The sequence below is a fragment of the Centropristis striata genome, chromosome 6 (genome assembly GCF_030273125.1).
Source record: "Centropristis striata isolate RG_2023a ecotype Rhode Island chromosome 6, C.striata_1.0, whole genome shotgun sequence".
In the NCBI taxonomy this organism is placed as follows: Eukaryota; Metazoa; Chordata; class Actinopteri; order Perciformes; family Serranidae; genus Centropristis; species Centropristis striata.
In genome coordinates, this window is record NC_081522.1 from 31,603,729 (window position 1) to 31,631,576 (window position 27,848).

At 38.2% G+C, this 27,848-nt stretch overlaps 2 protein-coding genes and 1 long non-coding RNA gene across 7 annotated transcripts in view; 1 reads left to right on the plus strand and 2 right to left on the minus strand.

The window, feature by feature from the left end:
* The window catches only part of LOC131973750 (olfactomedin-4-like), a 31,005-nt gene that overhangs the window by 1,679 nt on the left and 1,478 nt on the right, over positions 1–27,848 (minus strand). For 3 of the 5 annotated variants that reach the window (XM_059335812.1, XM_059335813.1, XM_059335815.1), the window contains 5 exons: positions 26,686–26,904; positions 25,038–25,191; positions 24,091–24,318; positions 22,362–22,530; positions 21,481–22,029 (listed from right to left, as the gene is read on the minus strand). In XM_059335812.1, coding sequence (XP_059191795.1) covers positions 21,594–22,029; positions 22,362–22,530; positions 24,091–24,318; positions 25,038–25,191; positions 26,686–26,904 — 1,206 coding nt within the window. In that variant the 3' untranslated portion in view covers positions 21,481–21,593. Of the gene's footprint in view, positions 1–532; positions 761–1,620; positions 1,769–3,061; positions 3,281–4,159; positions 4,280–4,411; positions 4,611–21,480; positions 22,030–22,361; positions 22,531–24,090; positions 24,319–25,037; positions 25,192–26,685; positions 26,905–27,848 lie in introns of those variants that run through there. The other 2 variants (XM_059335814.1, XM_059335816.1) reach the window with 2 other exon arrangements.
* LOC131973753 (uncharacterized) lies at positions 7,009–9,635 on the minus strand. Its single transcript, XR_009394587.1, has 3 exons — positions 9,243–9,635; positions 8,911–9,003; positions 7,009–7,884 (listed from the first exon to the last, which is right to left on the minus strand). It is a non-coding gene; the product is annotated as an uncharacterized LOC131973753 (long non-coding RNA).
* LOC131973752 (olfactomedin-like) lies at positions 12,196–18,696 on the plus strand. The gene is made up of 5 exons (XM_059335818.1): positions 12,196–12,322; positions 12,453–12,614; positions 13,889–14,101; positions 15,551–15,683; positions 17,268–18,696. The coding sequence occupies exons 1-5, from the start codon at positions 12,284–12,286 to the stop codon at positions 18,113–18,115; spliced, it is 1,395 nt and encodes a 464-aa protein (XP_059191801.1). The 5' UTR covers positions 12,196–12,283; the 3' UTR covers positions 18,116–18,696.

Here is a 27,848-nt window from a genome sequence, read left to right on the forward strand (position 1 = left end):
ACTAAAGCTTTTAGCTAAATTTAAATGTAGTGAAGTAGAAGTATAAAGTTACATTAAATGGAAATATTAAAGTAAAGTATTAGTACCTGAAAATTGTGCTTAAGTACAGTTCTTGAGTAAATGTACTTAGTTACATTCCACCACTGCTACTTACTGTTGTGTATTTGATAAAAATGTTCTTTCCAGCATGTACAGTAAAACATTTTGCTGCAAATTCACTGAAAGGATGACAACATTTTCAGATCAGGGTATTACCCGTTGGTAGTGAAGGGACAATGAAGCTTCATGAACCATTTGCTTTATTTTTTGACCCCACTAGATGGCAGTCTTGGCTTAAAAAAAGGCTTTAGCAATGGTTATTGAGTGTGTTTTCAGCCCTTTGTTGAACAAAGAGCACCATCCCTTGGGCTCCGTAAATATAGCAAATGGTTCACCAAGCTTTGTTGTCCCTTCACTACCAGTTGGTCTTTTCATTCATTCAAAGTACATATTGCACAAGTACAGTTAAAACTAGAACACAAGAGTAACATACCTGGTTTGCTCACACCAGCAATCAGAGAGCTCAGGCTGGTATATTGACGAACATAGTGGGCGTATCTGTCGCTAGAGGTCAAGATTACCATCCAATACCAGTCCTCTTTTCCCACCTCTGGTTTAGGATCCCGACCCCAGGCTCCATACGGATAGGATCCTGGGTACTCTCCTTGTGTGTACACCCTCGTTGCTGTGATGTTGTAAAATTGACCATGGGGGCAGTTACCTAAGGGGAAAACAATAAATGAAAGGGAGAGGAAGAATGTACAGCTGGTTGAGTGCGCCGTCCACACGTTTATAATTGCTGTATAGTGATGGGAATAATTTATTGATGATCAATTAATGGTCGTTAAGGATTTGGTCGATCACATGGAATTTTTAATCAATCTGTGTATTTATTAATTGTATCTATGACTGCGTATCAGTACTCACTGAACTGAAACACGGTCGAGCGTTCAGTTCTGCAGCTGTACGTCAATAAGCCAATGAGCTGAGAATTTTGGATAAAGCTACAGTTTGCAAACTGAAAGCTGCAATAGCAATTATAATACAAGAAAATATAGAAATACAAGAGTATTAATTTGAGCAAAACTAGCTTACTGTATCAAACCTTGCTAGCATATATTATTAGGTTTAATTTGATCCAAAACACACTTAAATATGCAAGATTACTGTCTCATGCCTCTTCGGGGGCTAAAACATAAAACATTAAACTCCTTGACGATATCCTTACAGTTTAATCTCGACTGGAGTTAGTTTGACGATCAACAGGATCAAGTCTCTTTTCATCCTTTCATCTTTTATATTGTCCATGTATTATGCATACTGGAGTATGTATAATACACAGTGGGCAGAGAATCAGAATGGTCTTTGATGTTAAGTGTAATTTAGCTGGAGATTAAGGATTGGCCATGTGATTTTGCTCAGGTAATATACTTTTTTAAACTCCTTATGAACACAAATTACACCTGAAAGCCCAATCAGTTTCTGTGAAAAGCAATCACTACACAACCAGAGTATTTGTCTATCTGTGGCTTTAAGTGGAGGTGAAAGACAAGTACAAAAAATATCCCCACACTTGCATACCATGTGGAGGCTGAGTGGGTTGGGTGGTGGGGCCAGTCTCGCAATCGCTCAGCTCTGACTTCAGACGCTCGTTGTCTTGTTGTGTCTCTATCACCTTCATGGTGTCATACGTCACCAGCTCCTTCATTTCTGCCCTCAGATTCTCCATCTGAACAGGAGAACAGACTTCTTTTTCTTATTTTTACAAGCTTTAATGCCTTCGAATGTATTAGGATGCAATCATCAAAAAAAATGGATTGGCTTATGCATTGATAAAGTAGATATTTTCACAACAGTCAACATTTTGCTCATTGATAATACAGCTACCATACCAGTGGTGGAAAGTAACTAAGTAAATTCACTCAAGTACTGTACTTAAGTACAATTTTGAGGTACTTATATTTTACTTGAGTGTTTCATTTTATGCAACTTTTTCCTACTCTGCTACATTTAGCTGACAGCTTTAGTTACTTTCCTGGTCGAGATTTAACACAAATAATATGAATTTAAAAATGATCATGCAAATTTATAAATTAAACCCCATAACAGTATATTTGGTAGTTTAAATGAGCCCTACCTGGACAACAGTGAAACGCTACTTACATAAATGCATCAAGAATATTAATACTAATATATTTGAAAGAATCTGAGTGGATTCATTCTGCACAATGAGTACTTTACTTTTACTTTTAGTACATTTTGATGCTGATACTTTTGTACTTTTACTTAAGTACGTTTTGAATGCAGGACTTTTACTTATAGTGGAGTAATTTCACAGTGTGTTATTAGTTAGTGAAGGGACAGCAAAGCTTTGTGAAACATTTGCTTTATTTACGGAGCCCACTAGATGGCACTCTTTGTTCAACTAAGGGCTGAAAACACACTCAATTACTTTACTTTAATACTTTAATTAATTTTTTAAAGCCAAGACCACCGTCTAATGGGGTCAAAAATTACTGTAAAATTGCCACTGTACCATACGGAATATAAATTAAATAAAATAGATCTTAAATGCACTTTTGAGTCATACTCAATCCTAGTGGTGTCACTCGGGTCAGTATGTACTAGACCTCCGTAGCCCACTACTCATCTCTGCTTGCAGTTTACAGCTTCAGGTGACATCAGCCGCTTCTTCCATAATCTACCCCAATGGCATTTAACATTACATTGCATGTAAAGTGGGCCCTAGATTTTCCAAGAAGAAGATATCTTGGGTCCTGTTGCAACAATTCAGATACTTTTAATATTTATTATTTTACTGTACATTCTGGGTCAGTGATGATGAGCCAGTTTTATAAGATTCACACAGTCATTACAACACTATTAACAGGAAGTTGTTTTCATTAGTTTCTGACAGTAAAAATAGCAGGTGGTGATTCCTAAATAATTGTGCTTTTTTAAATATCATACTACATTCACCTCTATTTTTTGCTTTAGATACCAAAAAACCAGTGCAGTTTACCTTTTTAGTGGTGTTAGTAGTTAGATGCTGTCGGTCCAGGGTGGTGCTGTTGAGCTTGTCGATGAGCTGGTTGATCTCCCTCAGTTCATTCTCGATCACAAACAGGCTGAGAACTGCATAGAGCTCTCCGTCATCCTCCCTCTCCAGCACTGACACATCTTCCTGCAGCTGGGGCAGACGATGCTCCAAACCCAGCAGCAGACTCTCCAGCTCCTGAGTCTGCAGACAGAGCAGATCCACACTCAAGACTCCATCAGTAAAAATACATGCATAAAGAGTTTATGATGATTATATACACACCAGTGGTGGAATGCATCTGCAGTAAGTACATTTACTCAAGTTGTGTACTTGAGTACAATTGTGAGGGACTTGTACTTTACTTGAGTATTTCCATTTTATATAACTTTATACTTTTACTTCACTACATTTTAGAAGCAAAAATTGTACTTTTCACTACACTACATTTAGCCGACAGCTTTAGTTACTTTTCAGGTCGAGATTTAACATAAAAAACATGATGATTTTGAAGTTATTATAATTTTTTTTAAATTAGAACTCATAACAGTTTATTAAGTAGTTAAAATAGGCCTCTTTCTTTACAAAGTTAAAACATGGCTTACATAAATGCATCAATACAAATAATCTAATAACATATTTAGAATATATAAAACAATCGGAGTGGGTCCATTCTACATAATGAGTACTTTCATTTCCACTTAATTTAGCTGACAGCTTTATTTACTTTTCAGGTCGAGATTTAACAAAAAAAAAAGATAAAATTTGAAATGATTATGCATGTTTATAAATTAAACCCCATCACATAAAAATACTAATATATTTCAAACAATCAGAGTCAGTCCATTCTGCATAACGCATACTTTTACTTTTGATAATTTAAGTACATATTGATGCTGATACTTTTGTACTTTTATATAAGTACGTTTTAAATGCAGGACTTTTATTCGTAGTGGAGTATTTTTCACAGTGTGGTATTAGTACTTTTACTGAAGTAAGGGATCTGAATACTTCTTCCATCATTGATATACACAGACAGACAGACATGTATTTAATTACATAACAACACAGACAACTACTTACCATCTGTGCGTTAATGGTGCTGTTGCATTCTGATGCATTGCCTGCCACTCTGCTGAGTTTGTCGTGAGGAAATGGCTTTTCTGAAGTCACCTCACATATACATTTATCACGTGAAGGTGCCTAAAATGAAACATGGCATATAAAAGATGAGTACCTAACTATCTACAATGAAGATATATCTACATTTGAAATCGGCAGTATATTATTATTTGTAAAGGAACAGTACTCACTATATTACCAGTGTTTTCTTACCTGTGTGGTGACGGTGAACAGAACACACAGTGGAACGATCACGTACAGCTTCATGGTGGATCTCAGAGCAGAGCTAAATACAACTGTACCTGAACACAATCTGAATATGATCTTGTGTCTGATTGTAAAGGCAGTTTCTAACTTGTGAACACTCCCACTAACTTCTGCATGTCAATGATTGAATGTGCAAGTGTGTGTGTGTGTGTGTGTTTGTGTGTGTGTGTGTGTGTGTGTGTGTGTGTGTGTGTGTGTGTGTAATGTGCCATGTTCCTTAAGGATGTGATCACTTCCTTCTTGTGGTTGGGATTGCCGTAATATCTTTTTTTTTTTTAATGATGAAGGAAAAACTAATACTGACAGATGTTATTTATGATCTGAAAACATCCCTTTTTCTAAAATGTATTTTTTTTAAGCATTCTGACCCTTTTTGTTTGAGTAGCACAATTAGCACATAATATCAAAAATACCAATTTATGAGCACCCTTCTCTGAATTCATAGGTTGACTTATGTAGGTATATATAATTTAGACATATCAGCAGGTTTCAACAGTCAAAGCATTCATTATGCAGAATGGTTAGTGTACATATACCCCATACCTGTATTTATTTCTGTTGCATTAATATGTAAGCAGTACTTTTTTATGTTGTAGCTGCAAGGCTGAGCTTTAAAGGTAATACATTATGATTCAATGTTTGATTTGTTTCATTTACTTTGTAAAGCATTATGCAACTTTGGTTTTAAAATTTTGTACAAAAAAGCTTAGTAAGTAAGTCCAAGACAGGCAGGGTCGGCAACAGGAAATCAGTCCAAAAGGTAACACTGAAGTAAGGCATGAATGCAATAACGATCTGGCCAAAGAGTGTGTGTTAAGCAAGAGTTCATATAGTGACTTGATTAGTGATCTGAAGCAGCTGGATAAGCAGGTGGAGTGGAGTTGGGCTGATGAGGTGGGAGTGGTCGGCAGGTGGAGTGGAAAACTGCAGGAGAGTATGGAGCTGAACTGTGACAGTTTGGTGTCAATGCTGCATGTCCAGGATGTGTGTCAATCCTGCACACATTTTCTGTCTGTTGATTTTTAAATTATTTTTCAGATAGACTGAAAGGGGTGGCTACACGAGCCTGCAGCTCTTCTGTGTAGAGTTTGCATGTTTTCCCTGTGTCAGCGTGGGTTCTCTCCAGGTACTCCTGCTTCCTCCCACAGTCTAAAAACATGCACTTAGGTTTAATTCAGCATCTGAATTGCTTGTAGCCCGTATCGTGATTGTCTGCTCTATGTGTTGGCCCTGTGATAGTCTGGCGACCTGTCCAGGTCTACCCCGCCTCTCGCCCAATGTCAGCTGGGATCGGCTCCAGCCCCCCACGACCCTAGTGCAGATAAGCGGTTAACGATGATGAATGAATAAATTATATTTTGGAGACGCATGGTTTTCACAGGATAGCAAATATCTTCTTCTACCCACCAAAAAATTAATTATGGAATAAGATACAAGAAAGCCCAGGGAGAGCAACTGAGCAACAGATCCTTTTCACGGAATAAACAATATGTTAAGATTTTGGCCATATTAACTGCACTGCGAATTTATCATTGATTTGTCTTCTTTTATCTTTTTTTTGCAGCTGTTTATATTTGTCCTGATCCAAACATAATAGTTAGGAAATGTGATGTTTTTGTTTTATTTCTTTTTGTTAGTTAGTTTTGAACCAGAAGTGCAATTCATGGTGCAACAGGTTGTGAGTGGTTATGGTCTCTAATTTTTATTCATTATCGCCAGTGTTTTTTTTGTTTTTGTTTTTTGTCACATGATGTTTTCTTATTTTTTTGTATTTTTTTTAAGAAAGTTAATCTTTTGCATATTTTATTATCCCTCAAGTATCCATCTGATCATATCTGGCATTTTTTTAGTGCATACTTGTGGAATATGATACCTTTTAAAGTGCTTAGCATGCACCACCAATGCTATTAAACCACATTGCACGTCTAGACAAACCACAGAATTTAGATTTTGCAGTCTGTTTGAAAATAAAAATTCTTCATATGATACTTTCAGTACAGTGGTCACTTTCTGTTCCTTAATACTGTAACCACATCCACAGATGCTGTTGATTCACCAAAATTCAGAAATCACCTATTAGTCAATGTGTCTCTTTTAAAATTGTATTTCCTTTCCATCAAGTATGAATTTCGCTTGGCAGTCATTCTACTAAATGCCAATTATAGTTATTATAGGTATGTGTATTAAACCATTTTTAGGCTGTACTTTTACAGTGATTTGCAAAATAGGAGTGTGAAATCAATTAAATTGTGGGCAGAATTTCCATCCAAAAAATATATGTAGCCTCAACTCAAAACAAGCGCATCGATGCAATATAATGTATTTGAGTTAATGTAACTCAATTTTTTACATTTGGTTGAACTCAAATTAAAAACATGTATGTATTGTATTTAAATTGAGTTACCTCAACTAATTTATGTCAAGGAGTGCTAAAATAAAGAAATTGTGTTCATTCAACCTAAAAACATAGAAATGAAAATTAGAGATGAATTAATTTGGACATGAGACCATACCTGGATGAGGTGCTTTTATTTATAAGCATTTGAATCTCAACAGATAAAAAATGCAGTTTACAGATTTCAGAAACCTTAAAATGTAATCTGTAAGGTCAATAACATTCCTTATGAAACTTCAGCACCTTAAAACACATATGGTAGTTACATACAGGAAGTTACATTAAAACACACTTTTTGGCAGCCACATGGAGCCACATTTTCAAATCTTACCAAACCCAACTCTCCTTAATGTCCCACAGTTGCAAACAGTAATACTACAGAGGTGGGCGCTTTGAACCATTCACAGAACAAGAAGTCGCTGGGTAGTAAATATCACAATTGGCTCAATTAAATACATAACACATCCTTCCTTTTTTTTTTTTTTAAGTACTGTACACTCTGTAAAACTCAACAACAAAAGTGCATAAACATGTTTGGATAATACTGCCCATTTTACAAATGCAACTCCAAAATTCCACAGGCTTAAGACATCTGCTCCAGGAAGCAAAACATCAGGTAGGAGCTATAACAGTACAGTGCTCTGCTATCTATGAATCAAAGCTCAGTTCAGACAAAACAAAAACAAGTCCCCAGTCCAAGTGTTACTTTTCACCTGTTCATCTTTTACATGAACAGCTTGATTTTCAGTTGCTGTATTTTGGTGTTTAGCCGGTGTGCATCCAGATTCATCAGGATTTTTTGGACAAACTCAAAAGTGTTTTTCAGGTTCTCTGGAAAACTAAGAACCAGCGCATAAATTAGCCCAAAGAGTGAGATGAAAGCCCTTATGGCACTTCCTACATTGGTGAGGACTTCAATGATGATCCACACGTCATCTGGCTCCCCAAACTCATGGCTTCAGACTGTGTGAATGCCCATAACTGTAGAGACAATGTCATTCTCGGCATCCTCAACAGCAGATGGCTGAAAAACAGAAACACATAACAATCATTTAACATAAAAAATATACTATTTATTTGCACAGATCATAAACATAACCCTCCCACAGAATTTGAAATATTGATGAATACAGTGAATATTGCAGAGATCCATGCTAGGCTTGCTGCTGTGTGGAAAATTTCCCAAAGTATAATACACTTGTAACAACACTGGTGTTACCGAATACAACGACCAAAAAAACAAACAAACAAAAAAAAAGTCTACACCACACATTTCAAGAAAGATACGTGTCAGCTCTGTAGAGTGCCTCCTATGATCTTTAATGTTAGATCTTTACATCCTACAATTACTTTTTGAACAAAACTAATGCTTGCTGTGTGTCATTTACTGCTGAGATGCACTTTGAGGTGTGTCGCTGTTGCCACGTCATTTTACTGGGGCTTCAGCCCCAAACGTTTGAGTAAAGCTCCAGATATATTTTGGGTGTGACTTCCACTGTGGACATGTTCCCCTCACTTTAAAATGAGTTCAATTGTATTTTTAAGTGCAGTTATCATCATCATGTACAGTGTGCATTTTCTCTTTGTTTATATAGACAGAAATATTTTATGCGCGCTAAAAGTGTCATAACATCGCAAAATACACATGAAACAAATAGCTTGTGTAAATAAAAATAAGAAATTTGACTTCATTAACTTCCATGTCATATGACCTCAAATTATTCCAGAAATAGTCCTCAGGACACAGCTCTTTAAATTGGATTTTTTTTTGCATATTCTATTTTATTTCAATATTTTCACTGAAAATGCATGTGTTTTTCTTCAATAGCTTCCAGTTTGTGTGTTCTAGCCTCTTAATTTCTCAAAAACACCAGATTGATGCATTTAACTTTGAGTCAAATTTTCTTCCAGAAGGGCATAACCCCGACCCCCCTAGAAGGTCCGGCGTCCCCCCCACAGTCTCTCAAAACCTTGTGGGAAACACTGCAATATGTGGGGAATTAACTTAAAAAACACTTCCCTGTACTACATGGGAAACACTGACACTTACCAGGTATTCCTTGAAGACAGAGTCTGGATCCTTATTGAGGTATATGATCAGGCTTCTGAGGACACACTCCCTCCTGATATTGATGTTGTCACACTAAAACACAGGCCATAAAACAGGAGGACATTCAGCCAAGTGTGGGTGCAATGGTGGAACACCAATTAGAGCAGATTGTGTAAGAGCAGAGGGTCTTATCTATCAAGGCACCACTATGAAGGACACAAACACCCTAAAAAATGCCCCCAACACACTTACAACTCTGCTATGCTTGTTTATATAATGGCATTTAAGTTCCATCTTAATAACAAAATGATGTTCTTTGCATTTTCACTAACCTCATCTTTGATTGCCAGGATGCTTTTTATCTTCTGTCCCTTTACTCCTCCTTTGCTCTCGAAAATTTGGAAGTTTCTCTGAGAAGTGGTCCAGCTGGGCCAGGAACTTTGCTTGCAGAGTCTTTGTGGTGATCCGCAGGAACTGCATTGTATAAGTGTAATACGTTATCAGCAAAGGTGTAAAGTTATCCCAGCAATAAACAAACATAAACGGTAAAATACACAAAGCCGGGCGTGTTAACAAATAATAAACTTGCTGCACAGTAAAGAAACATCTAAATTCTAACCTTAATGCTCACATAACAGAAAGTAAAACGTGCTAATCCTGCAGACTTAACTGATAGTCGGTCACTATTTTGAACCAGGCGCGGGCACTGTGCATGTCCGTACATGTCCATAATATTGGCCCAGTTAACAGAGGCAAGGGCCTAGCCAGCAGCAACATCGGTTGAGCTAGCAAAGTTGTTAGCCCAGCTGCCCGAGGTGAAGACCCCATTAACAATGATGTTGGCCCAGCTTGCGAAGGTGAAGGCCCAGCTGGCACTGGCCCAGTGTTTAGTTCAACATCACCAGCCAAAAGAAGTATCAGCAAGAGATTAAAGATACCAGAGAATGGTTTGCCTGTAACAGCCTTTTTGTGCTCACCTGGGGGTAGCCTAGCATGGCCATAGTCCAGTACCCGTGTGAATAATATGTGCTGACTCCATTTGGCTGGATACAAGGTTAGAGTGTCCCTTTTTCTTGGACAAGTTGAACTTAATAGGAGATAAAGGGTTATCCAAGCAACAGAAGAATACATTGATAGCACAATCCAAGGTCCAATTTGCTTTTTAGATGACTTTTTAAGCAAACACACAGGCCCAACTGTGTGTCTGCACCCTGGCAGCCATCTTGGAATCCGATAGTAGTTTTAGGGATCAGTCTCACCAATTTTCCGCCTCCAGAGGTAGTCACAGAGGCGGAAAATTGGTGGGACTGTTGGAAGCGGAAGCATTATGAATCTTCATCCCGGCAAGGCGGAATATTTGATGTATCGCATGACATCTAACACACGCACTATGAAAGGGCCCGCATATCAGGCCTTCACGGGATCACTATGAGCAACCTAAGGCGAAAAACTGGCACAGATCTTTCCAGCAATGTAGCGGGACATTTGCGGGACCGCACTATGAAAGGGGCTATTGTCAATGCTAAAAATCCTCTGAAGGCTCTAGGTCTCTAGTTAGGGCCATGGGGCAATCGCACCGAATGAGCGAAAAAGAACAATAATTGGAGATTTTTAAAAGTCTACTTCTCCGGCATAATGTCAGTTAGAGACTCCATTTAAACTTTAAACAGTAGACACAAGTCTTGTGTGTCGGTGTATTAATCCACGTTTCGATAGGTCATATAGTTTTTTATCAATCCCTGTTCAATGACCATGATCATTTTTGGAGAAATTCTGAGATTATAATGGGTGTGTATTGCACGGAATGTTCGTGTCACAGTGTGTGACATCATCGCCAGAGTGTGGAGGGAGAGAAAAAACTGTAAAAAAAATTAATTTGAAAACTGCGCTCCAGGCCGCAAATTCCACTCTATAGAAATAATTTATACATAGAAATGTAGGAAAATTTGTCTTCTCACTCACAATCCTCTGGTAAAGCTGTCAGAGTTATAGTTTGGGCGTAGGACGCACAGATGCACCACAAACACGCACCAGCCTCATTGGCTCCCATATTAAAAAACGCAGGAAGATTTCTGAAAAAGGGAGATGTAACAGTTTTTTTAGATCGCTCTAACAAAGCAATTTTTTCATTTTTCTTAAAAAAAAAACATATGTAGATGTTCAGGAAGAACTCAGGACGCTCAGAGTGAAGTCAGATCAATGATAGGTATTATGGTTTTGCCAAAAATGCTTTCTGTTCGAGGCCAGAAATTACAGTCTGTCCACCTCTGGCTGCAGTCAATGTTCCGAAACATTCAGGTGGCAGTTAATTCTGTTGATTGCTCTGCTCTGATTGCCTTTGATCTTTGCCACACATGTGCGTAATCGCGCACACTCCTCACACATGCATACACATGCTTCAAACACACGCGCGCGCGTGCACACACACACACACACACACAGGTAACTTTATGTGATTTTAATTACACACACACACACACACACACACACACACAGGTAACTTTGTGATTTTAGCTATACCTCCAGATACACGTTTCACACACACACACACACACACACACACACACACATTTTGAAGTTAAAGGGCATAGTTTGAAATCTCTGAAGAATCTCATCATAGTGTACACACACCGGCAGTAGCCCCCGTGGCCCTTTCAGAATTTCCACAGAAGAAATTTTCTAGTTTGTGGTTGCAAGCTCTGGTTGAAACTCCGGCATTCACTTCGCAGTCAATTGCTACTACGTCAGCAAGATGGTGGCAGACACATTGTAGAGGTAGGTGAAATACGTAAATATCTCTCGTTTTTCGCTGCCTGTACACAACCTATATTGCATTTTTGATGGCTTTCATAGCCTAAACCTACAGCCTCTGAAAGGAGTTTAAAAAGAGCAAACGATCTGACGGCGAAGCTGTTCTAAGATCAATGCACAATATCATCACTTAAATTTTTACTTACTTACTTACTTACTTACTTACTTACGTATTTTGCTGATGTAATAAAATGCATACTGTATTACAATGTTTAAGGATGTTTGTCACACAAACTGCACTTGCAATCAACAGGTCTTAAAGCTTTTTTTCTTACCAAGCTGGTGGATACTGCAAATTAGAAATAAGTACCCCTGAGGGAAGGATGGTTACCAATATGAGGAACTCCTTGGTTCCCCAAGACAGCTGTGAAACTCCATCATTTGACAGTTTTTTGAGTTTCACATCCACATGAGTGGTGTTGAGGCTTTGCCGTGACTCATCGTTGAAGTCAGAAAACGTGTGTTTGTTTTCATTAGACAAAAGAGAAAAGGAGGGTGGTGATTTTCCTTTTTAACAGCTTCTGTCCTTGTCAGTCCACACTTTACTTCTCCAGCTGTAAACATGATGCTGCTGCTGCTGATCCTACCACTGCTGTCACCAGTGAGTTACACTTAATATTGTACTCTTTGAAACCAAGATTATAGCACTTACTGATATTTTGCTTTGTTTTTAGTTACTTGATTAACCTTGTAAATCTTCTAAATACAACATCATTTGTTTTGTATGACAGCAAATTGATGGCCAGTCGCAGCGTGTGGTGGGCCAGAAGAAGAACAGCTCATGTTTATGTGAGGTGAACTCCAACTTGTGGTCGTTCCCTGCTGAGCATTACGGGGCCGTGCTGCAGCAGCTTCAGTCCTGTGACGGATCTTTGGGCAAACTGCAGGAAAAGGTGAGCAGCATCTATTGAAGGTGATGACTGTGCTAATGAATTCAGACTGGGTCAAGTCCATTTCAGTTCTACCGACCACCCATATATACCCATAAAATTATATGGAGACTGTGGTGCTGAGCAAAACTAATTACAAGCTTTTATTATGATGTCACATTTTGATTGGATTCAATAATTGTAATTATTTTAATTATTGCTGGTATTTCAGAGTCTTTAATTTGCTTAACTTGCATGTATTCTGACTGTGTAAAGTTACAGTACCCAATGTAAGGAAAAGAAGAACATTTCAGAATAAAGAATTATTAGACCACCCTTGTTTTCTTCAGTGCCTTGTTCATTTTAATGCCTGGTACAACTTAATCTTCATTTGTTTATAAGCTCATAAGAGTTTAATTTATAGAGCTGATATCTAGCCTTTTCTTGATAATTATGTTGGTTTTTATCAAGAAAAACATGGAAAATGTCTAGATATCAGCTCTTAAATTAAACTCTTATGAGCTGTTTTTGTTGTTATCGTTATATTTGTTTAAACAAATGTACCTTTAGTTGTACCAGGTATTAAAATGAACAAGAAATTGAAGAAAACAAGGGCGACCTAATATTTTTTTGCCATGACTGTATATCAATACAGTGGTGCTGAGCCATACTTACAAGCTTTTATAATGATGTCACATTTTGATTGGATTCAATAATTGTAATTATTATAATTACTGTTGGTATTTTAGTCTCTTTAATTTGTTTAACTTGCATGTCATGTGACTGTGTTAAGTTATAGTACACTGTAATAAATGTTTGTAGATATTACAGTAAAACACTGTCAAATTGCATCAGAAATAAGGCATAAATAAAAATTGAATATCAGCGTAGTAGACAATTTTAATTCAAGGAATATGTACAAAATCAAGGATTAGTACAAAACTTTTAAACTGTAGGAAAAACAGTTTAAAAGTTAAAAAAAAATTAAAGGAGAAATACCATAATGTCACAACGACACAATAACCCTAAAAAATAAAGGGACTATTTAGTCAAAATTACAGTTTTTGATAATATTTACAATTTACTTATTTTCTACAATTTACAGTAGAAAACCCACTCACTGTATTTTTTACAGTGAAGTTCTGGCAACCACAGCTGCCGGTATTTTACCGTAAATTAAACTTCTTTTTGTGTACAGTGTGTACAGTGTACCCAATGTAAGGAAAAGAAGAACATTTCAGAATATATGAACTTGAACCTGGAAACGTATTAACTTCCTGTCTGTGTTCCTTTTGCAGGTGGCGTTGTCCAACCAGCATCTCCCAAAGATACAAGCTGTGATTAAGAATGTGACAGAAAGGCTGGAGCCTTACCAGTATCTGCACTACCAGGGCTTGTACACAGAACTGTCTCTGCACGTTATGGGCCAGGAGCTTAGCCAGCTAGAGACAGACATCGGTGACCTCCACAACCGGTTCAACAACGCCCAAACAGAGAAACTCTCCAAAGAGGTACAGCAGAACATGACACAAAAAATGATTCCTAAAGTTAGAAAGCAATATCATATGTGAGTAACACGAAGTGAAACCTTACATAACTCTGCAGAAACTGGGTTGTTGCATCAGCAAATAGAAATGTAATACAAAAAGCCAAATATATTATACAGTAAATAAGTATGATGCACTATGTTAGCTCAAAGTGTCGGTTCATAATGTAACAAACATAAAGGAATTAAAGCTGCTAGCAGTGATGAACGGGCCAGAGCAGAGTGGAGCCATCGGGGGAGTCGGGCTGAGCCAGCGCACATGATCGTCCGCCGCCTCCCAAAATAACCTACGACAAAGAAAAGAGTGCACGAGAAAAGGGGAAATGACTTTTTGAATGGGGCGTGGCTAGTGTAAATGGGCAGAGCAAACAAATTAGGCAGTCTCTACAGAGTGCAATGATACCTCACTCAAGTCTCTATGACAAACGGTTCATTAGTTATGAAGAGGGGGCGTGGTTAAAGCATAAGGGGCGGGACTTTATGAAATACTGTTATGTCAAACTGTTCACTGATGAACCATCATCATGCATGACAAGTTTGAAGCAGATTGGACAATGTATGTTCAAGTTATATTGTCTTGTATTTTATGAAAACAACAAGCAACGCCATATTTTGCCTCCATTCCACACCCACATAGTGTGACGGTCTAGCCTGGGTATACCCAGACTGCCTTGCGCGCTCAAATTTAATTTCGAACCTCCAGGCGGTCTGGAAACCACGGCAGTTTCTTAGCCCTGTTTTAGGGATCCAATCACAGAGCGGGGAGGGACAGTGAGACGATGACGCATACTACTCGGCACTTGGAAGCTTTCCGGATCCAACATGGCTGCTGCAGACGCAAAACTCTCTTTAGCTGTAGATGGTGTTTTAAATAGTTTAGAGCGAAAGTTGAAAGGCGAAAGGTCTCTCAGCGGCTCCGCTGTCCCCGGCTGGTAGTGAGATCACCGGTAGCGGGGCTATTAGCGCCGCACCGGCGGTCTCGGCGGCTCGTTGCGCCGAGGATCATAAACCACACCTCCTCTACGGAAAAATGAACGGCAGGTGTCCAGACCTAATCTCAAATGAGATTTGGTCTGGTGTTAGCCAGGCTAGTGACGGTCTGTCAAGCTTTTAATAACTTCTGAGGCCAAAGGCCTTGTGATGGTACTGACCAAGTTTGAAGTTGATAGGGTTAAATCTCTAGGAGGAGGTCGTTAAAGTATGCAATAATAATTCCTTCAATTTCAATAGCACACTGTTAGAAAAAGTTATTGGTCCTTACTGATTTTTTTCTATATGAAGAAACATAACTGATGTATTTAAACTGCTTTCATTTAAAGTGTAATGGGTTACCATGTACATTATATATGTCTGCATATAACATTGTAGTATTGTGTGTGTGTGTGTGTGTGTGTGTGTGTGTGTGTGTGTGTAGGTGGGTAAACTGCGTACAGATATAGACAAGAGAAAAAATGCAGACACAATTAACATGAAGAGTGTCAAAGAGAAACTGCGATACTTGAAGAATCGTGCTGAGTCCTGCAGGTCCATCCCCAAAGACCACATAGGTAAGTTTTCACAGCGTGTGTGTGTGCGTGTGTGTGTGTGTGTGTGTGTGTACTTAGAGTGTACTCAGAGTGTACTTATTGCTTTAAATGCATTACTTTCAGCAAAGTAAAGTATGCAGCTGTTACAGTGTGCAGCACAGCATGTTTTGTAACAGCCGTGTATAAAAATGTAATTGATTTGGCCTTATTGTGGAGTTACACAATTGAACAATCCAAATATTGTGGAAGCATTTACTGGCTATATGGAAAAACAAAACTTAAAAAATAGAAGCCGGCAATTCGAAGCTTCCTCCATGAAAAAATATAAAAATAGGGCTGACAAAAGTGTCCAATCAGCAAAATATGTTGGTAGAAATAACAGTAAAACACTGTCAAATTGTATCAGAAATAGGGCGTCAAATTAAAAATTAAATATCACCGTAGTAAACGATTTAAATTACCATAAATCAAGGAATAGTACAAAACATTTAAACTGTAAGAAACACACAGTTTTTTCATGTAAAATTAAAGGACAAATACCATATTGTCACAAGAACACAATTGAAAATAAAAATAAAGGGGACTACTCAGTCTAAGTTACAGTTTTTGCTGATATTTACATTTAAATTTACAGAAGAAAACCCACTCACTGTATTTTTTAACAGGTTTCTTTTTCCAGTGGTTCTTGTAAAAAATACTGAGTAGATATTTGCCAAGGGAGATACAGACAACAGCTATCCCAGACTGATATACTGTGCCACCAATATGCCAATTGGTCTAAATTATAATATCAAAATATCTAAAAACATCCTTAGGCTTTGTCGCATGTAAATTCTCCACCTTAAGACACCAAACCTATGGCAGAAAGTCAAGGAGAGTGATACTCCAGACCAGAGCTGGGCATCAGGCGGCCCGGGGGCCACATGTGGCCCATTGGCTGTCCCTGTCTAGCCCGCATGAGGTTACCCAGGAAATTTGAAATCAATACTGCTTTTATTTTGAAGGCGATTTACATATGTGCGTGCATGCATATGCACCTGCACAGAAACACACACAGTTACCTTGTTACCTTGTGAAAAACACTTATTGCTTGTTGCAATTACTGCATAGCATACATGCTCTACATTGTTTTTGTGGTTTGAATGTATGTCATGTTTAAAACAAATGGAAAAGTGAAACAATGATTGGAGTTTTTTTTTTTTTTTTTACTGCTATATTTGAGTTACTCCACATTAACATAGTCTTATCATTACATGTTGCCAGTAGCAGCTCAAAACCATTTAACCTACTGCATTTCATAAAGCAATGTAATTCATATTGAGCAGAATTTAGTTCAGAGTATTGGTCCAGCCCTCTGCAACCTTTACAGTTGTGAAGGGACAATGAAGCTTTGTGGCTTAAAAAAAGGCTTTAGCAATGGTAATTGAGTGTGTTTTCAGCCCTTTGTTGAACAAAGAGCGCCATCTAGTGGCCTCTGTAAATAAAACAAATGGTTCACAAAGCTTTGTTTGTTTTCATGTGGCCCCATGGCCTTGGGTAATTGAATTGCCCACCCCTGCTCTAGATTGTACCATACTTCACTTTCTCATCTCTTTCTGTTTCCAGGTCAGCACAGGTACTGCTTCAAAGGCCTGATCTCCAACATTAGTGACCCTGTCATGACTAAGGTCAATCCCGATGGTAAGAGCTATGTCGCTGGTTCTTGGGGAAAACAGGCCAAAATGAGGAGGGGTGGGGAGAAGGACGTCTACTGGGTTCAGACTCTGCTCAGCGGCAACATCCATGGCAACACCCTGCGTGTATACGATACCTACGAAGACTTCATGACCTCCACCAACAACAGAGACTTTACCATTGCTCCATCCTACAGTAACCCCAACACCATTGAGGGTCCCAGTGCTGTTTTATACGGCGAAGGATTGTTTTATAACTGTTACCGATCTGCAGATGTGTGCCGCTACGACCTGAAAGGCAACACCGTCAAGCGGGTGACACTTCCAGGCACCGGCGTGGGTTTCAACAACAAGTTCCCTTATTGTTACTACGACTGCCGTCTCAATAGTGACGTGGACGTGGAGGCAGATGAGACGGGACTATGGGCCCTATATGCCACCCTTGGTAACCATGGTAATCTAGTGGTGAGCCGGCTAGTTTGGGACAGTATGGCTGAGACAATTAATGTCACACAGACGTGGGAGACGAACCAGTTCAAGAAGGCAGTGAGCAATGCTTTCATGGTGTGCGGTGTGCTCTATGCCACTCGTTATGTGGACGAATACCGCGAGGAGGTGTTCTACGCCTTCGACACAGCAACAGGCAGAGAGGACAACTCACTAGCACTGCCGCTGGAGAAGGTCGCTAAAGGAGTGGCTAGCCTGAGCTATAACCCCACCAACAAGCAGCTCTACATGTACAATGATGGATATCTGCTGGCTTACCAGGCCTCCTTCTGATCTGTATTCAGCCATGTCAAAAATTTAAATTGAATGCCATGCAAAACCATTGCATTTTATATGTAGGTCTTTCTTATGTACATTCAAAAAAGTTTTAACATGCATTTTTTTTCATGAAAAACGAGTGAATTATCTTCATTGAACCATGATCTGTGAGAGTTAAAGAAAACCATTGCACAAAATATTGATTGAAAAGGTTAGTAATATAAGTAAATGATGAACCATAAACAATGTTTCTTGGGATTTTTTGGTTTCTGACACTTTTGGATAATTAAACAAATCGACCCATGAACAATAATGCTGTTCCTGAGAAACGAACATAACAGGAGGGTTAAAACTATTAACTACTATGTATAATACTAGCAGTAAGGTATTCCGTATTGTTAGGATTTGTTGGACATATCACATACTGTTTGTTGTTTTGAATGTTTGTAATGTGACACATAATGTTATAAAGCTAGAAGGTCAATAAAAGACAAAAAATATAAGGAATAATAAATGTCATGATTAACTCAAACAACAATAACAATAAAAAACAAGGTCAACATGTTGGAAGTAAATGATTCAGATTTCTTAATTAAAAGTACTAATACCACACTGCAGTATCTCGGTCACTCACATACACACAGACTGATACAGTCTCCAGAAATAAACTATAGATTTAAGTACATGTTGTCTAGTTTACACATGCTGCTGCAGCTTTTTCGGCATATTCACTTCAACCTGCTCTTTTTTGTCTTTAAGGTCGAGTGCAACTCCAAATTGGACCCAACCAACACCACCTTCCTAAAGGTAGCTGTTGTCCTCCACTCACCTGCATCATACTCCATCATTTGACCAAATGTTTTATGTATATGATGCTAAATGAATGCTCAAACTTAAACATTTTTATACCAACATGTAAACTTCTTTATTCAGTTCTCTGTTTTGGAAAGAAACATATATAATACAAACACTATTATAAACCCTACATAGTAAATAGTTATGAGATAATAACTACTGAAGGATGAACCATTTGCTTTATTTACGGAGCCCACTAGATGGCGCTCTTTGTTCAACAAAGGTCTGAAAACACACTCAATTACCATTGATAAAGCCTTTTTTTAAGCCAAGACCGCCATCTAGTGGGGTCAAAAGATAAAGCAAATGGTTCATGAATGTCTCTTCACTATTAAACCTTCACCTTAGGGCGTTCATAGTGATCCTGTGAAGGTGTGATATTCGTGCCCATTCATAGTGCAGTCCAACGTTGCGGAACGTGATGGGAGGAGACGATAGTGACGTGAAACAGAGCAGCAGCAGTGCTGCACATTAGAACAGTGCTAAATGTACAGTGCTAAATGTATTATGGCGTTCTAGTATCTTGAGTAGTATCTATAGTATTAAAGCATTCTTCATTAGCACCTAACATGTGGCTAGTTAAATAGAGCCATGGATGCAACGCCCATCATCAGTCTTTAACTCCAGTGCATGGACGTGGTTCTGGCTGTAGTCGGCTCTTTGTGGTCTCTAACATGACAATCACACTCTGATCCAAACCAAACTAGACCAGGGGAGACCAAGGCTGGACCAGGCTGACCCAATAGGCTCTTTTTTCTGAGTACAAACCAAAGCACTCGAAGCAGCCTTCCCTTACAGAGCCCAGCCCCTCTCCATGGATGTACCAAAGCTACCCACGTACACACACACACACACGCACACACACACACACACACACACACACAACCACAAACATACTTCCATGCACGCACACATTTTCGCACACCATCTCAAATGAAACCTGTGTGGGTTGTGCCTTGTAAGGGAACTAGGCCATAAAAAAGACATACAGAAAATATATTTTACTGTTCATTTTAATGCCTGGTACAACTTAAGGTACATTTGTTTGGACAAATATAATGATAACGACAAAAATAGCTCATAAGAGTTTAATTTAAGAGCTGATATCTAGCCATATTCCATGGTTTTCTTGATAATGATTTTGGTTATTATCAAGAAAACAATGGAAAATGGCTAGATATCAGCTCTTAAATTAAACTATAAAGCTTTAAATGTACCTTTAGTTATACCAGGCGTTAAAATTCATAATAAATTGAAGAAAACAAGGGTGATCGAATCCTTTTTTCACCACCTTAAAAAAAACAAAACCCTTTTCCCCCTTAAAAATAAATCACAATGTGCCCCGACTCTCACAGGCAAACCTTGCAGCACCCTTTTATTTATAGAGCAGGTTAACCGAAGTGAACTACTGTATTGTAAAGAACATTTCAACATATTTCTGTTCCGCATTTTGTGGAGTAAGGTGCCTCATCATTTTTGGTCATGTTTTCAGTCTATTGCGAGCAGCTCTCACTTCAGTTTGCTCAGTTGCTTAATTTCCTTACTGTATTTTTGAGATACATATTATTTGCCACCCCTCAATGTGAGCAATTGCTACACAGATCATAGCATGTATAAACTGTCAATAATGGACTTTGAGTTCAGCGTTACACTCTTAGCCATCTTTCTTTTTGTATGTCGCCATCTTGGTTTCGGAAACTGGGGACGAGCGAGAGGTGGATCTTACTGACGGCCGACAACACCGCACTACACGCCTCTCTACACCGGCAACCTGACTAAGCAAAATTGCTGCTAATTAATGTTAGCATTTACTGTAGCATTAACTGGGATGTTCATTTTTGTTAGCAAAAAACAAAATGTACGTTACTTACCTGAAAAAATGAACACCGACTCCTTGGAGAGTCTGTTAGTCCAACCAAACACTGAAGAAGACATTTTTAAATTCACAAAAATGTTTAAATAAACTGTCATAAAGTGAAGTACGGTGTGAAAGGATCAAAGTTATGAGACCAAACCGGTAAACGTCCTTTAAACAAAAACAAAAAAACTTTATTGACTCGTTGGCGTGGATACGCATTGCTTTTCTTCCTCCTGATGACGGCTCACCTTGTTAGCCACCTGTCAATCAAAGGTAGCCATGCCCCAAATCATATGTTTCATTATCTGCTTTTTTATTCTAAATTGGACCATTTTTCACACAAGTAACATCAAAATGTCTTAAAGATTTTTTACTAGCAGCCGAGACCATAGTGTTGTCCTAAAACTTTTTTCTGAGATAATAAATCAAGTGACAAGTTGACTGATTTTGTATTGGGATAGATAGGACCCAATGCTACTGCAACCACCGTTGGAATTTTTGGTAGACTGCTGAAGGCACATTGGAACATTTATACAGTTGAAAATAATTGTAGTATGCTTTGACATCATATTGTAAACATTCCTTCCCCACCTCATGCAGACAGATTGAATATTGTAAATCTACCATGCATATCATGTGTAGAACAAGTCATTTCACAACACTCAAATACTTTTTGCTTGCCTTTATTTTCGAGAAACCTTTATTTTTTACACGTTGGTTACTACTACTGTAGATTTTTCAAATCAGACATTTGTGGGAAATGCTGTCAGCATTATCCCTTTACCGAAACAAAACCTTATAGGAGACCATGCGGGAGTCACTGTAGACATGCAGCATCTGGTCCACAGGGCTGTAGTTCAGGGAATAAATGTTGGCAGACATCTTGTTCATGTAGACACCAATTTTGAAATTCTCCTCCCCTGTCAAGGTGTCAAAGGAATAGAAGATCTCCTCCACGTCTTTGTCTATGTACCGTGTTGCATAGAGCACGCCACAGGCCATGAAGGTGTTGGTCACCGCCTGCTTGTAGACTGAGGTTTTCCAGGTTTGGCCGAGCCTCATCGTTTCATTCCCCTCCACTTTGGAAAGCACCAGGTTGCCAAAGTCTTGTAGAGTTGTATAGATCACCCAGACACCTGACTCATCTGTGGCTAGGTCCAGGTCGGTGAATGGGTAGCATTGTTCAAGGCGGCAGAAATTACCCTTTGAGTTATACCTAAAGAAAAAGGAAACACATTTTACGAACAAGTGTTTTTATTGATTTTCATTTTTCTTCTCTGTATTATGAGTTTTCATTTTTTAATAGAGTCTAAAGTAGTAATGGTGGTTAGTGAAGGGACAACAAAGCTTCGTGAACCATTTGCTTTATTTAAGAAGCCCACTAGATGGCGCTCTTTGTTCAACAAAGGGCTGAAAACACACTCAATTACCCTTGCCAAAGCCTTTTTCAAGCCAAGACCGCCATCTAGTGGGGTAAAAAAATAAAGCAAATGGTTCATGAAGCATCATTGTCCCTTCACTAGTGGTGGTGGGAGCAGAGTAGCGAACCTGGTGTCTTTGGGTAGTTGTAAGGTTGTAACCGTTTTGTCGGTTATGTTGAATCGACAAACAGCATCTTTGTTGTAACAATTGTAGTACAACGCCCCTCCGTACATTACAGCATTTGGACCCTGGATGGTGTTGGTGGTTGGGTTAGCTGCATGGATCTGAGCATTACCTGGAAGAAGAAGAAGAAGAAGAAAAGCAAGAGGAGAATGAGTAAATGTAATCTTAATCAAGCATTGTTGTACTTACTAATGTTGGGACCACAGGTATACCACAGATGGATTTTGATCATGACCAGAACACAAGATCTCAGCTAACTTTGAAAGCTACATGAGCCACACCTTGCAACAGACTGTGCTCAACAAGGAATACACTCTTCCCGGCGGTCCCTTATTTCCTCCACCAAATAATAATCCTATTAAGTAATAAGCTCCATTTTTGTCCAAGAACTATCAAACACCACACTTTTTCACTGGGTGACATGTTGCTTCATTTCCATGAGCACACACACTGCAATTCATTTTGACTCAACCCACAGCACTGTTGTGCTGCCTGAAATACTCTCAAAAGCACCAAATGTAGATGAATATTGGTGAAGGGACAATGAAGCTTCATGAACCATTTGCCTAGATGGCGCTCTTAGCTTAAAAAAAGGCTTTATCAATGGTAATTGAGTGTGTTTTCAGCCCTTTGTTGAAGAGCGCCATCTAGTGGGCTCCGTTAATAAAGCAAATGGTTCACAAAGCTTCGTTGTCCCTTCACTAATAAATATGTCAGTTTTAAAGATTAAAATACATGTTGACATATTTTTAACAATGGTAGGAAAAGTATTCAGATCTCTTACTTCACTAAAAGTATTAATAACACTGTGAAATTACTCCAATCCAAGTAAAAGTCCTGCATTCACTTACTGAAGTAAAAGTACAAAAGTATCAGCATCAAAATGTACTTAAGTATCAAAAGTAAAAGTACTCGTTTTGCAGAATGGACCCACTCAGATTGTTTTATATATTCTTAATATATTATTATATTATTTGTATTGATGCATGCATGGAAGCGGCATTTTATAGCGCTCATTTTAACTACTTAATATACTGTTAAGGTTTAAATGTCTCATCGCTTTATATTGATCTTCTTTTTTTTTAATGTTAAATCTCAACCTGAAAAGAAACTAAAGCTGTCAGGTAAATGTAGTGGAGTAAAAAGTGCAATATTTGCCTCAAAATGTAGTGAAGAAGAAGTATAAAGTTACATTAAATGGAAATATTAAAGTAAAGTATTAGTACCTGAAAATTGTACTTAAGTACAGTACTTGAGTAAATGTACTTAGTTACATTCCACCACTGCTACTAACTGTTGTGTATTTGATAAAAATGTTCTTTCCAGCATGTACAGTAAAATATTTTACTGCAAATTTACTGAAAGGATGACAACATTTTCAGATCAGGGTATTACCCGTTGGTAGTGAAGTCACAATGAAGCTTCATGAAGCATTGGCTTTATTTTTTGACCCCACTAGATGGCAGTCTTGGCTTAAAAAAAAGCCTTTGGCAATGGTAATTGAGTGTGTTTTCAGCTCTTTGTTGAACAAAGAGCTCCATCTCTTGGGGTCCGTAAATAAAGCAAAAAGTTCACAAAGCTTTGTTGTCCCTTCACTACCAGTTAGGTTTTTCATTCATTCAAAGTACATACTGCACAGTGCAGTTAAAACTAGAACACAAGAGTTACGTACCTGGTTTGCTCACACCAACAATGAGAGAGCTCAGGCTGGAATATTGACGAACATAGTGGGCGAATTTATTGCCAGAGGTCAAGATTACCATCCAATACCAGTCCTCTTTCCCCGCCTCTGGTTTAGGATCCCGACCCCAGGCTCCATACGGATAGGATCCTGGGTACTCTCCTTGTGTGTACACCCTCGGTGCTGTGATGTTGTAAAATTGACCATGGGGGCAGTTACCTAAGGGGAAAACAATAAATGAAAGGGAGAGAAAGAAAGTACAGCTGGTTGAGCGAGGCGTCCACACGTTTATAATTGCTGTATAGGGATGGGAATAAGTTATTGATGATCAATTAATGGTCGTTAAGAATTTGGTCGATCACATGGAATTTTTAATCAATCTGTGTATTTATTAATTGTATCTATGACTGCGTATCAGTACTCACTGAACTGAAACACGGCCGAGCGTTTAGTTCTGCGGCCGTACGTCAATAAGCCAATGAGCTGAGAATTAAGTTGGATAAAGCTACAGTCTGCAAACTGAAAGCTTCAATAACAATTATAAAACACACAGAAATACAAGAGTATTAATTTGAGCAAAACTAGCTTACTGTATCAGACCTTGCTAGCATAAATTACTAGGTTTAATTTTATCCATAACACACTTAAATATGCAAGATTACTGTGAAAACTAACCTCATGCCTCTTCGGGGTTTGCTAAAACATGAAACATTAAACTCCTTCACGTTATCGTTGCAGTATCACCTCACTTGAGTAAATATTTATTTATTGTTGTGCAGCACTTTAGAAACCTTGTGTTTGCTGAAATAGTGTTATATAAATAAAGTGGATTGGATTGGAGTTTTACGATCGACAGGATCAAGTCTCTTTTCGTCCTTTCAAAATAAAAGCATTCCTTCTCATTAGTAAGTACAAATAATATCCCCACATTTGCATACCATGTGGAGGCTGAGTAGGCTGGGTGGTGGGATGAAGGCCAGTCTCACAATCGCTCAGCTCTGACTTCAGACGCTCGTTGTCTTGTTGTGTCTCTATCACCTTCATGGTGTCATACGTCACCAGCTCCTTCATCTCTGCCCTCAGATCCTCCAGCTGAACAGGAGAACAGACTTTTTCTTATTTTTACAACCTTTAATGCCTTTGAATGTAGTATTACCATGCAGTCATTACTCAAGTACTGTACTTAAGTACAATTTTGAGGTACTTGTACTTTACTTGAGTATTTCCATTTTATGCAACTTTTTACTTCTACTCCATTACATTTTAAAGACAAATGTTGTACTTTTTACTCCACTACATTTAGCTGACGGCTTTAGTTACTTTTCAGGTTGAGATTTAACACAAAAAATATGATACATTTAAAATGATTATGCAGGTTAATAAATTAAACCCCATAACAGTATGAGCCCTACCTGGACATCTGTGAAACACTGCTTACATAAATGCATCAAGAATATTAATACTAATATATTTGAAACAATCTGAGTTTGCTGATTCTGCATATTGAGTACCTTACTTTTACTTTAAGTACATTTTGATGCTGATACTTTTGTACTTTTACTTAAGTACGTTTTGAATACAGGACTTTTCCTTGTAGTGGAGTCATTTTACAGTGTGGTATTAGTTAGTGAAGGGACAAAGAAGCTTCGTGAACTATTTGCTTTATTTACAGAGCCCACTAGATGGCGCTCTTTGTTCAACAAAAGGCTGAAAACACACTCAATTACCATTGATAAAACCTTTTTTTAAAAGCCAAGACCGCCATCTAGTGGGGTCAAAAATGAAAGAAAATGGTTCACAAAGCTTCATTGTCCCTCCACCAGTATTAGTACTTTTACTGAAGTACGTTTTGAATGCATGACTTTTACTTGCAGTGGAGTAATTTCACAGTGTGGTGTTAGTACTTTTACTGAAGTAAGAGATCTGAATACGTCTTCCACTACTGTAACATATGGAATATAACTTAAATAAAATAGATCTTAAATGCACTGATGGGGTTACTATTTTACAATTATAACTGTATGCTGGTGTCACTTTTGATACTATCAAATGGTAGCAAACTTTTGAGTCATACTCAATCCTAGTGGTGTCACTCGGGTCAGTATGTACTAGAACTCCGTAGCCCACTACTCATCTCTGCTTGCAGCCTACGGCTTCAGGTGACATCAGCCGCTTCTTCCATAATCTACCCCAATGGCATTTAGCATTACATTGCAGGTAAAGTGGGCCCTAGATTTTCCAAGAAGAAGATATCTTGGGTTCTGTTGCAACAATTCAGATACTTTAAATATTTATGCTTTAACTGTCAATCCCGGGTCAATGATGATGAGCCAGTTTTATAAGATTACCATCAGGGGAATACTCTTTTAAAGAAACACAGTCATTGCAACACTATTAACAGGAAGTTGTTTTCATTAGTTTCTGACAGTAAAAATAGCAGGTGGTGATTTCTAAATAATTGTTCTTTTTTAAATATCATACTACTTTCACGTCTATTTTTTTGCTTTAGATACCAAAAAACAATCTTCATTTTTAGCAGATTTGCACATGGACCCAGCCTTCTTAAACAATGTCAGTGCAGTTTACCTTTTTAGTGGTGTTAGTAGTTAGATGCTGTCGGTCCAGGGTGGTGCTGTTGAGCTTGTCGATGAGCTGGTTGATCTCCCTCAGTTCATTCTCGATCACAAACAGGCTGAGAACTGCATAGAGCTCTCCATCATCCTCCCTCTCCAGCACTGACACATCTTCCTGCAGCTGGGGCAGACGATGCTCCAAACCCAGCAGCAGACTCTCCAGCTCCTGAGTCTGCAGACAGAGCAGATCCACACTCAAGACTCCATCAGTTTTAACCAAGATCACAGGAATAAATGTTCCAGTGGAACCTGAACTTTGTTGATTGGGGAACTTTACAAGTATTCACCGCTCTTTGAACAATGCACAGCTCAAATTTATTGAAGTTGCTCTATGTGTGGCTAAGAAGTGCATTGCAGCATCATGGAAATCTGACCCCCCTCTTCTTATTGATAGGTGGTCTGTTGAGATGAATAGTTGTATTCCTCTGGAAAAATCTGTATGATCTTGAACACTGACTGTTTGTATTGATCTTGAACACTGACTTTTTTTTTTTTTTTTGTTAGATTGGGGGGCTTTGTTATGTCTCTATACTGTTGGTATATTATATGTTTATATTTGTACACATTACATGTATAAAACTGAAAATAAAATATTTTTTTTTAAAAAGACTAAAAATGCAAGAGAGTAAAAATGCATGCATAAAGAGTTTATGATGATTATATACACACCAGTGGTGGAAAGTAACTCTAAAGTAACTAAAGTAGTACATTTACTCAAGTTGTGTACTTAAGTACAATTGTGAGGGACTTGTACTTTACTTGAGTATTTCCATTTTATATAACTTTATACTTTTACTTCACAACATTTTAGAAGCAAATATTGTACTTTTTACTCCACTACATTTAGCTGACAGCTTTAGTTACTTTTCAGGTTGAGATTTAACATAAAAAACAACTCATAACAGTTTATTAAGTAGTTAAAATGGGCCTCTTTCGTTCCAAAGTTAAAACTGCTTACATAAATGCATCAATACAAATAATCTAATAACATATTTAGAATAGATAAAACAATCTGAGTGGGACCATTCTGCATAATGAGCATTTAAATCTCTTCTTCATTTAGCTGACAGCTTTAGTTACTTTTCAGGTCGAGATTTAACACAAAAAAATGCTAAA

Excerpts from the sequence above, each read along its gene's own strand:
- LOC131973752 (XM_059335818.1), top strand. The coding sequence starts at position 12,284 with ATGATGCTGCTGCTGCTGATCCTACCACTGCTGTCACCA. Across the intron at positions 12,323-12,452 it reads TCCTACCACTGCTGTCACCA|CAAATTGATGGCCAGTCGCA; the intron begins GTGAGTTACACT and ends TTTGTATGACAG. Across the intron at positions 12,615-13,888 it reads TGGGCAAACTGCAGGAAAAG|GTGGCGTTGTCCAACCAGCA; the intron begins GTGAGCAGCATC and ends TTCCTTTTGCAG.